Below are 17,084 nucleotides of genomic sequence, written 5' to 3' on the forward strand. Positions count from 1 at the left end.
CTCTCAGATGGGTGCTCTTCCGTGAAAAACAATAAGGGAGCAAGAGGAAGAAACAGACTTAGTTTGGCTTTTGTTTTTGGCTTTCTGCCTGATTTTCATTGAACTCGCTACTCAGTTTCATTTGGCTTCAGAGTTACTTTTTAAAAGCTTCCGGGAAATGAATCCACTTCCTAGACTGGTCTTCACTAGGTAAAGTTACTGGGACAAGGGAGCATTTTAACACCCACCCACCCACGAAAAAAAATTCTTTAGCGCCCTTCAGTTTTTTTAAGAAGTCTCTCCCAGAATGATTCTCAATTGCTCCCCTGAGATGGAGTTTGCACTTCAAATCAGAACAAAGTAAAAAATGTCCACAGTATATAAAAAGGATCCAGTTTAGATAAGAAGGCAGTGACTCAATTCAGCAGCCTTGGGATAGTAGTCCTGATTCTGGGTTGTACCACAGAGAAACCTCTAGGAGAGAGGAAGGTTGGAAACCCACACACTGTTGTGTTTAATCTGGCTTGGTCACTGGATACCCCAGACTGTGGGCCAGAGACTGAGCCGCGGACTTTCCCTCCTGCTGACTCATTTGCAAAGTGGACAATGTTAAAGACAAAGCAGGGTGTTTTTTCTCCTGAAGCATGGCAGCCTTGAGGCCAAACCCTCAAACCTTACCATTTCGGCAGCAGCTGAAAGGTCAAGACTTTGTAGTTTGCCTGCCAGTTCATCCAGAAGGCGGGCCTGCTCCTCCTGTTTTTCCCTGAACTGGGACTCTCGCTCCAACATCAAGTCTTCCACTCTGTCCCGAGTGCGGGCCGACTGCTCCACGGGGCCACTGGAATCTGTGGTGGAGGCGTTCACACGCTCCTCTGCCTCGAGAGACATCTGGAAATACTTGGTGATGCTGTCCAAGGCGCCTAGGGCATGAAATGAAATTGCCCATAGTTAATCCCCTTGTACTCGATCTCCCCATCAAGCAACGGCTGTATTTCGCGTCTAAACTGACCTTATGTGGTTTTGTTTTAAAATTCAAGGAATAAAATCTTTATGAAGAAATGTAACTTTCCTCTCATGATCAATGAATACACTTTGTCCCGTTAGCACCTAACTCTGGCTCTGGAGGATGCCAAACATCTGGATTAGAAAATTAAGTCGATCATGCAGATGTTGTTCCTACACACAGGCAAGCTTCCAGTTCTCTCTAAGTAGCTGGTGTCAGGCAGCCTGTAGATTACATGTCCAGATGATTTTTCCCTTTTCTCACTTAACTATTTCGATCCACTCAAATGGCTAACATTATATACATAAAACAGCTTGACGTGTTTTGGCTTTAAGGATCTAGCCAAAAAAATAAGCAATCATGCATAAAGCAGGATGGATAGGGTGATCTGACACATTTTTAACTTTCTTTTGCTTTGGGGAGGGAAGGTCCTATAATACGGCCTTCGATACCAATAAACGATTTGACAATGTGATTTCCTGACCAAGTAACATTCGTGAATATAAAACGATATGCAGAAGTATCAACTTAATTTCTTAACTTTTTACAAGAGCCCGTTTCCAAGAGAAGCCAAGGAGGTAAACCACTAACTGGAAAAAAAATTTAAAAATCAGAAAACGCATGCCATTCTAATGCAACAACCACTGCTCGCTCCATGCAACCCCTTCTGTGCCCCATGTCCCATGTTTGTAAAATGGGGACTTTAATCCTCATTTGTGCCAGAGTCTCAATGAGAAAAAGCTTAAAAATGATTACAAAGCACTTAATTTTCTTCTGAAAGTGCTCTGTTAAAAGGTTAGACAGGTGGTAAAATCCATTGCCCAGGATTAAGTATTTGCACAAAAAAATGCTCACCCCGAATATCTGAATTTTTGATAAATTCCAGTTGTTCAGCAAGCTCCTTCACTGTGTTATCCAGGCTTTCTGCTTCTGTCTGTAGAGCGTCTAGTTCTCTGGCCGTGCTGTTGTTTTGCGTAGCTGTGTCGGATAAATTTATTTCTACTTGAGCCATCTTTTCTGTAACATCTTTGGTTAGTTTCCTGTAAAGAGGAGGACACATTTACCTAAGGAAAATAAACCAAAGGGAAAACTCGAAGTCTCAATTTTACATTTTCTACTAATACTTTATCTATTACTCTGTAATTTCAGACCGATTCAGTAGTCTGTAATTATCTTTAAGTACTGATTTTATTCTTATCATTAAGAGACTCTGTTAAATCTAATAATTTTTCTTTCTTCAAGACTTTGAAGAAAAACACAGCAGCACCGCTCAGCTGTGTTGTGGCAGATGGACTACAGGAGTGATTCCGAATGTCTGATGTAACGTGAGCACAGATCCAGAGCGTGGAGTACCAGCTCTGTACATAAGCAGCTTCAAGCCCATACAATCCCACAAACTCGAAAGATGTAAGTGACTCCAGTGTACAATTATGCCTCCCAGCCACCCACCAAAAATGCTCTCATGTGAACCTCAGGGATCTCCTTCAAGATGGGACATTCAGAAAGCAAGCCCCACCGCCACCAGGAAGCAACCCAGTGGGAGCAACCCAAAGGAGCTTTTCATACCCGACCCCTTTCAAGCCACGTCTCATCAAAGGAGCCTCCTCCTTCCACCAACAAAGCAACCCTTTCGTTTTTCCTGAGAAAGAAGGTAGTACCAGTAAGAATGGAATATGATAACCATTTAGCTTTCACAATATTTCATTTGGAATCTAAACCCAACTGCATTTTGTTCTGTATCTTCCTGTTTCCAAAGCTGTACTTTAGGCATCTATTTGTAAATTACTCGTATATACAGTGGGCATGTGTGTATGTATCTCAAAGAAAGGAATATTTGAGAAGACCTTACCCCTGGGTATCACCTAACTCAGTATTGTCTTCTCAGGAATATAATTGTACAAAAAACGGGGAAAATGCAGAGATGCTGAAAGGTTGGGGGCCAGTCGAAAAATGATGTTTAAGGCTGAGAGAATACCATGGCCCAACTCAAAGAAAAAGTGCTTAAAAGGATTTGCGGGATAAATTACATTTAGTAAACCTGATGGCTCTTTTCCTGAGGCTAGTTTCTTTTTTTTCAGTGCTTTGCTTTTATTAATCGGTTGATTCACAGAAGGCTTTCATTTCTCCTCAGGTCTCGTACAATGTTATACTTTTACAAAGTCAAATCTCACATTGTATATTTGTAAATAATGCCCCTTTGGATCCTAGACCTTGCGTCCTTGGATACTGTGTTGAAAAAAGATTGATGAAATTGGTGTTCCTGAGGTGATTACAATCTGTCTGATTAGGTGAAGAGTGAAGGTAGGACCAGGGCTGTCTGAGAAGTGTAGTCGCTCTTGTTTTGCCTTAAGGTGCATGGCACCCAGGTCAAGACATCATTTCCTAAATGGGCTTGCACTCAGACCAGGGCCTTCCATGGCTCATTATCGCTACATGTAAGAAGGCTGAGCTGTACCACGGTCTTTTTAATAAGGTTGAGTTCCTCACTAAGTGCATTATGGCCCCACATCAGACATCGCCTAACACCCTGGTCAACCGCATGATCTTGGCCATGAGATCTGAGGCTTGAAATCCAGGGACTAGTTACTTTAAATCTAGGTCTAGGAAGGTACTTGAGCTAATGTCAGCGGTTAGCTTCCTGCTTCTCATACACAGTGCTGAGATGAAAAGGCCATCTCACTTCTTAGAGATGCTGATTAAAAGTCCCATCACACAAAAATGTTACCGTAGTTCTGTCACGATATAATATCGCCTTAATGTATAGGACTTAGCCATGAAACAACCCCCTTGCTCATGCCAAATGGTGAGTCTACAGTAAAAACCCATAGCATTTGGGGAAACACAAATGCTTCATACCCTTTTCCTGTTTTGTCCTTTAGCCTAGACCTTATGCTGTTTTGGGTTGGGGCCGGGGCGGGGTGTCCTTTTTGGCAAAGGGAGTTGGAATGTTTGAGAGCAGGAAAGATGACTGACTGGGAGAAATGGGAGAAAAAAAATGGGAGAAAGTTCAGCATCACTTTGCTCAATTCTCTCTGCTTCCACTGGCAAAATACACACTTTCCAATTAGAGAGATGATTACCCAGAGAAGGGCTAAGAGGAGGAATTTTCATCACAGAGAACTTGTTATAATTAGATGAATGAAGCACTGCTCTAGTGGACCAACAGCTGAGCAGTGGAAATAACCTAGAAATAGGAGTCTTATTTGTGGTAATGGACTTTTCCTGGTAGTAGCAAAACATATAATAACAATTCATACTGTTTTCTGCAATTACCTTACCATTTCATAGATCAGTCCTTTTGTCACTCTGTCAGGGAAAGGTAAATACTATCCTCCCCTCCCCCGCAGGAGAGAAGAGAGAGGCTTAGAAATGCGTGAGTCATTCAAGTTCACAAGCCTAGCAAGTAACCCAGCTGTGACTGCGTTAAGGATCCTTTGTCTCTGAATCCAGCATCCTTGCCATTCTACTGCCCGAGGGTACTGTTTGCAGAGAAGAGTGCTGAATATACGTTCACACATTTTGCACTGCAATCTCTGCAACTCTGGTCCCCAACAGTGAGCCAGCGCCCACTCACCCCCATGCCCAGAGCGGCGACTGCGGGGAAAACAAATGGCCCAGTCACCTGTTTTCACTCACAGCACTAACCACGCCTCCTGGTGGAAGGGCCACGCTGTGGATTCATCGAGCGGAAACAGCATCGTGAGCGGTTACTCTGGTCCGTCAGCTACTTACTCTGCTTCCTCAAAGAGGTTCCCGATGTTCTTCAGCGGCTCGGCGGCTGGGCTCTGGGCCAGGATGTCTCTGATCTCGTTGACTTTCTTCTCCACCGAGTCCACGGTCTCCCGGTAAGGCCCAATCACGCCACTGATCTTCAAGGCCTTGGCTTTCTCCAGGAACTTCCGGGTCCTGTTGGTCAGCTCGGCGATGATCACGTCCCAAAGGGCAAAGCACTGGTGGCAGGGCATGCAGTCGGGGAAGACGCCCGAGTACCCCCGAGTGCACTTGTCACAGCGTGGACCCTCCACACCCTCGACGCAGACACACTGGCCGGTGGACTGGTCACACTGCGGCGTCTCGATGCCCCTGGGGTCGCAGTCACAGGCTAGAAGGGAGACGGCAGTGCTGGCTGAGCTACTAGAGCCCCAACCTCAGCGACTTGGCAGTTAGAATCCTCAGTCACCGTTACAATGGGAAGGTTTGTAAATGGTCCACGACAGTTTACCAACGGTTTGCAAAGAGACTGCAACTGCTTCCTCCAGAACGCACGTTATCTCAACCCTGGCTAATCACGTCTTAACTATAATAGTGATGATGGTTTTTTTTAAGTGAACACCATTGTACAGATGGTTTACGTGCATCATCTCATTTAAGCCTCAACATAACCCTACAGGAACCAGGTGTTACAATCATCAGTTTTATGGGTGTGGAAACTGAGGTTTAGAGAGGCTCCATGACTGCCAAGCCTTCCAGCAAGGAAATGGCCAAGCCGGGATTCTGTCTCAGCACTTGGCAGGGTCCAGAGCCTGTGCTCTTAAGCTCTGTCCTGCCTTTGCCTCCCTCTTTTTTTGACCCGTCTGCAGATCCTCCCAGGACAGACAATTCAGGTGACAGCCTGGTGACATGAGGCCTCTGGCCTGAGATACAGCAGTAATGAGCAACACACCAACATCCCTCTACCTGGTCACAAAGCACAACAGTGAATGCTTGATGAAATGCAATAAAGTTGATAAAAAGAAAACGAAATCAGGGCAGAAGTCTCAGGAATTCCAAGTATCCGATTTAAAAGGCTTTCAACTCAGTATCCTCTAACTCAGGCTTTCAACTCAGTAACATCTAACTCGTGGGTGGGTGTCTGCCATTGTGATAACCACCCCTAGCCCTAAGAGCAGAGGCTCATAAAACATCTGAAGTGATAGGAAAGGCCTTGGGAGCCATTCAGTCCCAACCTCTCACTGGCCCAACAGGGTGGGCACCTTAGGCAGAACCAAATGGTACAGGGTGAAATCTGCGTTCTTGGCCAACGGCCTGTGGCTGAGATTACCCATCACGATGCCTATGCCTTTGAACCCTGGCTCAGAGTCCCAAAGCTCAGGTGACTAACTTGGTTTTATATCAACACTTGACATTTCACAGTATCTGTACAGTGTTTGAATAACAAAAGGTCTGTACACACATCTTATTGCTGGCCTTAAATCCTTTCTGGGAAAAGGTGGGGATAAAAACAAAAACAAAAAGATCCTATTTCCCTAACTAGATTGTGGACTCCAAGGGCAAAGGTACACCTGTAACCATTTCTCCATTCTCAGCTCTGAGCACAAGGTCAACTTGCAAACTGGAGTTCAACCGTCTTTCCCAAACGAGCCTTTAACCTCGCTTTTGATACAGGTATGCAAGAGACGTCCATACACCCCTACAAAAGAAAATAATCCTCCTAAGACGCAATGTCAACTGTGGCAAAGCGTAACAGAATCATCCTCTCCGAGGTAGCTTTGCACCCCAGTGCTCACAGCAGCACTATTTACAATAGCCAAGACACGGAAGCAACCTAGTGTCCATCAACAGAGGAATGGATAAAGATATGGTGTATAACACACACACACACACAAAAGGATAAAGAAGATATGGTGTGTACGTACGTGTACACACACACACACACACACACACACACACAATATTACCCAGCCATCAAAGAAGAATGAAATAATGCCATTTGCAGCAACATGGATGGACCTAGAGATTATCATTCCAAGTGAAGGAAGTCAAAGACAAATATATGATATTGCTTATATGTGGAATCTAAAATAAAAAATGATACTGATGAACTTACTTACAGAACACATAAACCCTGAGACATAGAAAACAAACTTACGGTCACCAAAGGAGAAAGGTGAGGGAAGGGAGGGATAAATTAGGAGTTTGGGGTTAACATATATACACTACTATGTATAAAATAGATAAACAACAAGGACCTACTGTGCAGCATAGGGAACTACACAATATTTTGTAATAACCTATAGGGGGAAAGAATCTGAAAAAATATATAACGATCACTGTGCTGTACATCTGAAACTAACACAACACTGTAATTAAAAACAAACAAAAACAAACAAAAAACCCCTTCTTGAGTCAATAGGTATGATTGCCTCTGAAAGACTTTCTAATAAAACATCTTCTAGAACCAGTTTCACCGATGGTCCTGAGAAACAAAACGCCTCTATCCTCCAAAGCCAGAAAGACGTGTTTGTGGCTTGGACCGTTCACCTGAACATCCTCACACCTTGCCTTGTATTGTTTAGCTTTTCCTGGCCTTTGTTTGCCAACTACACTCCACAGTCTCAAGCGGCATGTTTGAGTAGCACAGCGTTGTAATAAGAGCGCAGGCTGCCTGGTGGTGAATCCTGCCTTCCCCGCACCCAGCTATGCGGCCCTGGGGAGGACAGAAACTGAGTCATGGCTTTCCGCGTAAAAGGGGTAATGATTATACCTAGCTCCTCCTAGGATTGCTTTCAGGATGAAATAACTCTAAAATATTCAGAGAAGTGTCTGGTCCAGAGTAAGCACTCAATAAATGTTTTTATTCTTATCATTCTATGTCCAAGTGTCTGGTGGTTCCTGCCCAGAGTGTTGCTTGATCATATTTCCATGGGAAAAAAGCTGTCATGGCCTTACGTTTGTCTTTGCATATTTGCCAATAACATGATTGTTAAACAATTTGAAGTTTGGAATACTCCAGTCTTTAACCTTTAGAATTTAAAATCTATAGCATTTTCCTGGTACCTTAGGTTTTCAAAACAAAACTTCTTTTTCCTTAAGCATTTTGTTTCTTTCCAGGCATGTTTCATTTTCCTGTGTTCTTTGGGGCATTCTCATGAATCGGGAAGCAGCTTAGGTGAGCTGTGGATAACTGTCTTCCCTAGACCATTAATTAGTTCTAGGAGATGTTCCCAGAAATGAGAGTTCCATGATCAAGCAGGTTCGGGAAATTCTACATCCTCCTCTTGAAGGTTCAAAACAAACAGCATATTAAACTCATAGGAGTTCTGCAGGAAAAACCCTGTTTCACTTTTTTTTTTTTTTTTTTTTTTTTTTACCCAGTCATATCCCAGACTCATTGGACTGTGGGATCTTTCTCTAGTGGAATACCTAATGACACCCCAGAAAAAGAACGGGAAAGGCTTGGGGAAACCACGGCCTTCATCAGTTTCTACAATCAGGAGGATGGGAAGAACTTCAGACTTTAGGAATGAATTTCCATATCATCTTATAAAATTTAGCCATCTTCCAAAAAGCTGTGAGTTACCTGGGTCATCTAGGTCCTAGCCTCTCAAACTCCGGCACGCATCAGAATCACGTGCAGGACTCATTTAACACATTTCCACCCCACCCCCAGAACTGGAACCAGTGAGGTCTGAGGATTTGTATTTCTAGCAGTTGCCAGGAGATGCTGACGCTGAGGGCTGCTACACCCCATTTTGGGGAGTACTGACTGTTATCTTCCCAGCTGTTCTCCTCCCTTTTGCCTGTTAAGTGTGTATGTGTGTGTGGAGTGAGCAGTCATGAGCCTCAAGTTAAGCCATGTAAGTTGATGCACAGACCTCAGGACCTGTGCAAGTGGGGGGGCCTTCGTGATGCCATGTTAAGTGAATCAGACTGTCCCGCTCCTGTCCCGCAGGCCCCAGCAGGTAGCCCTGTTTGGGGCCTCAGTGGCCCAGCAGATCTGTCCTATTTTACCATCCCCCTTAGGCTTGGGACAACGGTACCAGATGTTGCACATGCTTAGAAAACCTTTCTTTCCCCTAGATAATGCAAAGGCACGGTGCAGTTCAGTCCTAAAGAGGTTTTCACTAGATGCATGCTGGGGGCAAGGGCTGTGTGCATATGTTAAATTTATTTTTAATTTCCCTAACAATTTTTATTTAGGTCATTGGGAAAGGCATGTCTTGCTCTCATTCTGTCATGGGAATATTTGTGGGGGAAAATATTGGCCCCAAACTGTGGGATTTAGAAGGCAAGTGCCCTCCCATTAAGGCTTTCCTTGTTTGTCTTTCACACAGCTACATTTTTTATCCATAAGGAGAATACTTAGCTATGACTCAAGTCTTTCCAGAAGCATATAGGTGGTCCCAGAAAGTCTAAACCTGTGCCCTCCAACAAACCACTTCAACTGAAGGATTAGCAATGGAAAGCATATTTGGCAATTAATTACATAATTTGAGAAGAACGGTCATGTTCTTTTCCCATAGTCTACCTAATTCTCGTCCCAGCTGATCTCTGGACCCTTACCCTCAAGACCAGCATCACAGAGGTGGGGCAGAGCTTCGGCGCCCTCCAGAGACCAGGACCCACTCAGCTGACAACATTCCTCCATTTGAAAAGTAGAGTCAAATTTCATACATGGCTGGATTGCAGTTTCATCACTGAAAAAGTCAATCCTGACCTTTCTCTGGAAGGGTACCAAATGACTACCTAAAACGCGTCAGGTTTTCATTTCAAACTGAAGCTGGGAAACCGCTAAAGTGCCAGTGGGCATGTGCTGCTTTCCCTGAGTTTGCAGAACTGCTTCTCTAATGGGGTCACCTGGGAGGCAAGAACTAGAAGGCCCACACTTAGGACCTTGTAAAAAGACCTCCCCTAAGAGTAAAGGTTGGTTCTCACCTGACGATTTAAAACTTCAAGGACACTAAAACTGTGAAGGAGACTCTCCAATCAATCATCTCTCACATTCACTGGGATGGGAAAAATTATCAGCTAACTGTGCAGGCTGTCTCTCACGGGGGCCAGTGGGCTTTCTCCTCTCTTCAGAGAAAGGCGTAGGAGTCCAGGGGGACCTGGAACTCAGTGTGGCTTTAAGGAATGGGATTATTTGGCAGAGGATCAAAAACTTTCTCTTGGGAAGAAGAGTGTATATAGCAAAAGTTGTTCCCTGATTTTTAAGCTGAACAAATTGTGAAGATGACGAACAGCATTCTAAAAATGAGACAGTCATCATTTTAACGAGCCATGAGAATTCTACCTTCACCTATAAATATATTCTCGGTTATGTGGGCAGCGGGTTCTGTCAATTTTTACTAAGTTTTCTCATCATTTAAAACAAGAGGTACAAACTATTAGGTATAAAATAAGCTACAAGGATATCTTGTACAACACAGGGAATATAGCCAATACTTTATAATAATTATAAATGGAGTATAACCTCTAAAAATTCTGAATCGTTATATTGGACACCTCTAACATAATATTGTACAGCAACGATACTTCAATTAAAAAAAATAAGTAAATAAAACATGTTCTCTAAGAGGTAGGCAGATGAAAAATATTGTACCCATTTTAGAGATATTGAGATCTAGAGGAAAGCGTGAGCAAGTGAATGCCAGAATGGGAAACATCGGCCCGTGTGCCTCTTTATCAGCAGGTATAACTTTTCTGCTTTGTATCCTCCCCTCCCCGTCTGCAGACCTCCCCTGCCCATTGAAGAAAATCCATCCCCAATGGTGAAACCAAAGCTCCTCGTTAGTCTCCACGAAGACAGTTTCCATGACACCTGCCAGGTGACTCCAGTTCCTACCGGGCTTCCCTCCTCTGATGCTGCAAAGGACAGCACCACTTACCTCCAGCCGTCCTGCTACTTTACCTACCCTTTCCCACAGCCTACAAGCTCCGCCCCCCCAGCCCCCCTCTCAGGGAGTGGCTCTCCTCTGCTGCATCCACTCCCCACTGGGCACCAGTGGGCAGTCACTCAGGGTTGTGTTGGTCCCCCCTCTTTCCTTTTGAAACTTGAACCTGCCTGGGGAGCGAGAGAGTGCTATATCCTAAAATCCGGTGACTGGGTTTATTGGCTTTTGCCGTGGACCTTGCCTCACAGCAATAAAGGACCCCAGGATGTGCTATCATGCCCAAAGCTTTACTCTTACTTTACTTAGGCTTTTCTGTTTTACTTTAATGCGGGAAATTTAAATGATTTTTCATCTCTGAAATGTGTTTTTCTTTTCCTTTAAATTCTCTACCTCTTCCAGCCCCACCTTTTTTTCTTTTGGCCTCAGTACTGTCACTTCAGTTTTGAAATGAAAGTTGGGGGAATGACTATGACTTCACCGGCAGAAATGAACTGGCTGTCTGGCCCAGGAGTTGGCAAACGTTTGCTATAAAAGATAGCGCGGAGCTTCCCTGGTGCCGCAGTGGTTGAGAGTCCGCCTGCCGATGCAGGGGACACGGGTTCGTGCCCCGGTCCGGGAAGATCCCACATGCCGCGGAGCGGCTAGGCCCGTGAGCCACGGCCGCTGAGCCTGCGCGTCCGGAGCCTGTGCTCCGCAACGGGAGAGGCCACGACAGTGAGAGGCCCGCGTACCACAGAAAAAAAAAAAAAAAAAAGATAGTGCGTATTTAGGCTTTGCAGGCCCTATGGGCTCTGTCACAACCGCTCAACTCGGGCACTGCAGCACGAAGGCAGCCCCAGACAATATGTAAACAAATGGGCATGGCTGTGTTCCATTAAAACTTTATTCACCAGCCCAGGCTATGAGCTGGATTTGGCACATGGCCGTAGACAAGCCTTTCCTCTACTAACAAAAGTATCTGTGGTTCTCTAAAGAATCAAATTAAATCTGATTTCCTGAGCCACCCTGGAAATAAAAAGGTGGGTGATTGTAAATGAATCCTAGCCTGAGAAAAGATGACAAGCATTAAAAAAAAAAAAAAATTATGTCTGACAAAAAATGTACTTCGATTTTCTACAAAAAAACAGTTTGAAATGAGAAACAAGCAGGATGAAAAAAAATGGCCACTCCCCAGAGCCTCTCTCCTATGGCCCACATTTCCAATCAGCCTGGGTTTAAAAAACACTGGCCTTTTCCAAGAGCCAGGATCCCTGCTTCTGCTGTCCACCAATCAACAGGAAGATTCCTCCTGTGACCCCTTCAGTCCTCAGGGCACAAGGCAGGGCTCCGGGCAGAGGCTTTCTCGGGCACGTTCGGGACTGGGCAGGCTAGATCCTCTCCATCCAGCACAGTGATGGGCTTGTTCGGACTCGGCCCCATCGGCCAAGAGCCCCAACCCACCAGGACAATGGGAACATTCAACAATTCATGAGCTGGAGGCTCAACTCGTTTGTCCTTGACATAACTCCATTTTTTTCCATAAGAAGACTACTTAGCTATGACCTAAGCCTTTCTGGTGGCCCCAGAAAGTCTAAACTTGTGCCCTGCGCAACTAAATGATTTGAATCTGAAGACTCTTGGGCAATGAATGATGTAATTTGAGAAAAGTGGTCACATTTTTTTCCCCATAGTTCCGCCTAATTTCAGATGACACCTATTCTTGTCCCTGCTGGTCGCTGAACCCTGTCCCTTCAAGTTCTTATCCTCCCGTTTTCACTGGTGACTCTGTTCCACTCCTGAATTTCTGTCCCGGCCCTCATCATATTATACTGGTCCTGCTTCGACTGCCATCCTGTGTGCACAAGGCCCGCAGCTGGCCAGGACTCCCCCATCGTTAACTCAGTTCTCACCCTCTCTGGGTGCCTTGTCAGTACGAGCTGCCTCCACAGGGTGTCGAAAGCATCTGGGTCCCCATAGTTTCTTATGTAACAGGCTGACCTTTCTTCTAGATAAAACGAACAGAGAAGTTGGCGAACGTGGATGCCGTGGATCTCTCTCTTTGCAAACTTTCTAAAACATGATCTAACTTTTGACCTGAACAAGTTGATACTGTTCCTATAAGCCACAATGTCTCTGGCAGATTTAGAGGTGAAAGTTTAAAGATTAAAGGGTAAGGGGTAAAGTTCTGAGTATTAAATGAACAATCCTCTGATTGACTCTGACTCCAGGAAACAGGTTTTTCATGCTAATAAAGCTTAGACGGAGCAAAAGGTCAGAAAGCTCTGGCAGCCAAAGCTATTTTGCCAATGACACATGCTGACAGAATCAAGCTATAAGCAATGATAGAACTATTATCTGGAGAAAATCAAGCCCTTGGGGCAGTACAAGATTGAGGAATTTAACAGAATTGTGGTTAGAGCTCTGGAGAAACCAGATTTTAAGCAGGATCTTACTTGCAGGAGACATCTCGAATCAAGTGGTCCACTGAATGTCACGGACCTTCTAAAGGAAGTGAGAAAATCAGACCCCGTGAAGAACCAACGTCGGGACTGAAGGATGATGAATTAAGTCACGCTTATCAACACAGCCTTCATACCTCCTCTGTGGAGCAAACCTTCATCTCATGTAAGATGTTAGTACAGACCCTTCTGGCTACACCTCGAATGAAAAAAAACAAATCATATGCCATTGGGTCTGGTCGTGTCCACTGTTTGAAGTCTTCTGGCTGTTAAGGAACAGATGAGTTGACTCTGAAAGAACACGTAGTATCTAGGTTTGTGACTTTCGACAGAATATTCTGAGTAAACCGCTAACGAGCAGATCTGTATTATTTCTCACTACAGTTGTATCCAAAAAAGAAAAAGATATATTTTTTTTAACGTAGAGTCCAACAGGGACCTAGAATTTCAGATGTGTAACGAAGAAAATGGATCAAAGAGCAAATAAGAAACTACAAAAGATATTTATCCATCGTTATAAACTTAAAACACAGGGAAGAATACCCAAGTAGGAAAGAAAGAAGAGGAATACAGAATGGCAACAGTCTATTAAAATCTTTCCCATAAATGCTTTTACTTGAAGATCTTAAAAATAACCTGGCAGGTCAAAAAAAAACTGCAACAGCCTAAAAAATTAAGCAATCCTTCTGATTCACATGACTGTAACAAGTTCTGTTCTTAAGAAAACATCGTTTTCTCTCACAGTCCTAGTTAATCATGAGCCTAAGTGGGACGTGGCGCTCCCGTCACCTGTTCCTTCGTTGTCCCCTCTGATGAGGACAGTGCGCTCCTGCCGAGGGCTTTCACTGTCAGCACCACCTGCTTCACACTGGGATCAAACAATCTTACCAGAACATTTAGCTCTGCTTGTGCAGACAAGAAAGCTGGCCCCAAAATACTGCTCAGAGGGGCAGAAAGTCAATTTGCAGAACTCGATGGTGAATATGAGCACATTTTGGTTGAACGCATTTTTAAAAGCCATTCTGGTTACTCAACCATAAAAAAGAATGAAATAATGCCATTTGCAGCAACATGGATGGACCTAGAGATGATTATACTAAGTGAAGGGAGTCGGATAGAAAAAGACAAATATCATATAATATCCCTTTATAGGTGGAATCTAAAAAATAGTACAAATGAACTTACTTACGAAACAGAAACAGACTTGCAGACATGGAAAACAAACTTGTGGTTACCAAGGGGGGAAAGAGTGGGGGAGGGCTAAACTGGAGGTTGGGATTCACGTTTATACACACTATTATATGTAAAATAGATAACCAACAAGGACCTACTGTATAGCACGGGGAACTCTACTCAATACCTTGTAATAACGTATAACGAACAGAATCTGAAAAAGTATATGTTTATATACACATACACACACACACATATATATAACTGAATCACTCTGATGTACACCTGATGCACTGTAAATCAAGTATACTTCCACTTAAAAAATAATAAAAAAATAAAGCCATTCTGTGTGTATTTGGGGTACGTATGTATGCTTGTCTGTGCTGAGACAAACCTCACCCCTGGGGAACAGAGCTGGAAGCCAGCAGGTCCACTTTTTACCACTTACATGCCTCCAGGATTTTTTGTGTTTAAACCATGAGCATGCATTTCTTTTGTAATCAAACCTCGTTTTTATAGACAAGTTCATTTGTGCTGTACTGGACAGAAGGCTCCCTCAGACACCCGGCCCCCCCACACCACCCGAGAGCCCGGTGCCCGCGCCTCACCTCGGCACTCCACGCTGGGGTCCCCCCAGAAAAGCTCCTGGCACTCGCTGCACGTGCGGCCTCCGAAGCCAGGCATGCACTGGCACTGCCCCGTGAACTGCAGCCAGAAGACAGAGCTGGGTCAGACAGGCTGCCGGGCCACGGCCAGGCTGCACTGCCTTTTCCGGCTGCCAGTTACGGGAAGGGGGACCCATCTGTCTGCCTGAGAAGGCCTCACACCTGACCAGGAACAGGGCATCTTACACTGATCCCAGATGCTGAGGGCCCCAGGCCAGGGTCTCCTAACTGCTCTTCTGCAACTGGGGCTCGGAAGGCCCAGGGCACGTCTCCCTTTATTGACATGTTTCCTCATATCGCTCACAAGCCTGGACCACCTGTGACTCACTCACCATTCTGTGTGTGTCAGGGAACAGGAGAACTTTCTACAATGTTGGGTATGACTATGTGGCTCATTTCAGGCTGTGTGGTTAAGGAAAAAAAAGCCTGATTCGGCAGCCAGGTATTGAAAAAAAACGGCCCCCCTCGTCCATTCTAAAGCGAGTCTGTACCCCTTCAGCTGGGGCGCTAGGCTGCGGTGCTACGGGTGCATCCGATGGGGCCTCTGGGCACAGTTACGCAGCCCCAGCCAAGGGGGACCGGTGATGGTGGATATCCAGTCTGCACCGTGTTTGCCAAGCTGTGTGCCCTGGTGCAAGGCTGTGACAAGGAGGGGTGCCTTTCTCTAACTGGGGCCCGGCCACCAAATAGCTGTCACCAGGACTCAAAGTCATCTTTCCATATGCCATGACGGCCTCCGCTGGCCACAACACCTCACCTCGTTACAAGACGGCCCAAAGGAATGAGCAGCGTCGCAGTTGCACGGGTCACACCCTGTCCCGCTGGCCAGCTGCCAGGTGTTGGGTGCACAGCGGTCACAGTTCTGGCCCATCACATTAGGGAGACACAAACACTGCCCGGTGATTTTGTCGCACTGGCAGTCAGAGCCGTTACAGCGCTCCTGCACGGTGCCCAGGTAATTGCAGACACACTCTGAAAAAAGAACAACCGGTCAGATGTACTTACAGAGTCACACTCGGAAAACATACAGATCACGCAAAAGTCAGCTACATCAAATGACTACCATTTTCCCTCTCCAGATTTTGACTTGGAAATGCAAACAAGTACAGAAAGGAACAGAGGGGATTAAAAAAAATCTAAAACTGTGGTCTCCATCTTCTTATGATGTTCCATGCAGTTCTGACATTTCCCAGGCAGACCTGCAAAGTGACACATTCTGCCCGGCCGTATTTTCACAATACTTGATTGAATAAGCGGCTGGTGAGTCACTGTAAAGTTGAAGATTTAACTGGAAATAAAACCTATGCTGTGGGAACGGAGATACCTAATGATTTCAAACTCTTGGCAGGGAAGAACAGTCATGGCTGTGTGAGCCGTGGCAGGGACAAGCCCTGTAAGCTAGGAAGGCTTAAAGCAATCAAGGTCCTGCTGGTCCTCAACATTCCGCACGTGTTTGTATCAACAAAGACAGGGGCCTGGGGCCCTGCAGACACAGCAGGAAATGCTGGCTGATCTTGTGATGAGAGAGAAACAATGTGTTCCAAAACAGAGACTTCAGAGATGTTACTTCTTTCTTCTCCTTAAGCTGGAAGGCTCTATCCATCAATGACGTAAGAAAAGGTACGGACCAAAGTGCGTATTTAGGACGCAGAAGTCCCAGCCCATCAGCAAGTTCATGGGCAGAACATAAAAATCAATATACTCTATGGGATGGCATTTATCACAGGGACAGCGACACAGCTTTTGGTTCCCTTTCAGGCACTGAGCCACAGCTCGACACTTCAGCTCTGCCAGGAAATGAGGATGTAAAGAAAAAAAAAAGATCATCCTCATCTTTCTTTCGTCACCAGTGAAATTTTACCCCTCTGAACAAGCATTTTCCCCAATGAGACAAACCCCTGAAGAATAAAATCCCCCAAGGAGGAGGAAGAGGAAGAGAGTGGAAGTCATCCAAAGGAGCGGGCAAAGGGAACGGGCATCTTACTGCGACAATCCTGCTGGAGGGCGTCGCCATAGTAACCGAAGCGGCAGAGCTGGCAGTGCTCGCCCTCCGTGTGGTACAGGCACTTGAGGCACCTCCCGGTCTCCTTGTCACAGGCTTCTGGGTCCGTCGTGTCGATGTTGTGGTGACACCGGCAAGGCTGACACGTGCCCCCCACGTCCGAGGGGTTGCCAAAGAAGCCCGAGGCACAGTCGTCGCATCTGGAGCCTG

General features: G+C 45.3%; 2 protein-coding genes across 6 annotated transcripts in view; one reads left to right on the plus strand and one right to left on the minus strand.

The window, feature by feature from the left end:
- Positions 1–8,074, plus strand: part of DLD (dihydrolipoamide dehydrogenase) — a 55,929-nt gene extending 47,855 nt beyond the window's left edge. For 4 of the 5 annotated variants that reach the window (XR_016394384.1, XR_016394387.1, XR_004023185.2 and 1 more), the window contains one exon: positions 2,225–3,701. The gene's annotated coding sequence lies outside the window, so the exon portion shown is untranslated. Of the gene's footprint in view, positions 1–2,224; positions 3,702–4,329 lie in introns of those variants that run through there. The other variant, XR_016394386.1, reaches the window with a different exon arrangement.
- LAMB1 (laminin subunit beta 1) overlaps positions 1–17,084 on the minus strand; it is an 83,381-nt gene that overhangs the window by 18,779 nt on the left and 47,518 nt on the right. Inside the window, exons 22-27 of the mRNA XM_022593003.3 lie at positions 16,857–17,081; positions 15,630–15,844; positions 14,816–14,912; positions 4,715–5,084; positions 1,838–2,022; positions 658–899 (exon numbers count right to left, since the gene is read on the minus strand). Coding sequence (XP_022448711.1) covers positions 658–899; positions 1,838–2,022; positions 4,715–5,084; positions 14,816–14,912; positions 15,630–15,844; positions 16,857–17,081 — 1,334 coding nt within the window. The remainder of the gene's footprint in view (positions 1–657; positions 900–1,837; positions 2,023–4,714; positions 5,085–14,815; positions 14,913–15,629; positions 15,845–16,856; positions 17,082–17,084) is intronic.

The sequence above is a fragment of the Delphinapterus leucas genome, chromosome 9 (assembly GCF_059928025.1).
Source record: "Delphinapterus leucas isolate spDelLeu-1000000601 "Yukka" chromosome 9, BTC_Dleu_Yukka2, whole genome shotgun sequence".
Taxonomy (NCBI): Eukaryota; Metazoa; Chordata; class Mammalia; order Artiodactyla; family Monodontidae; genus Delphinapterus; species Delphinapterus leucas.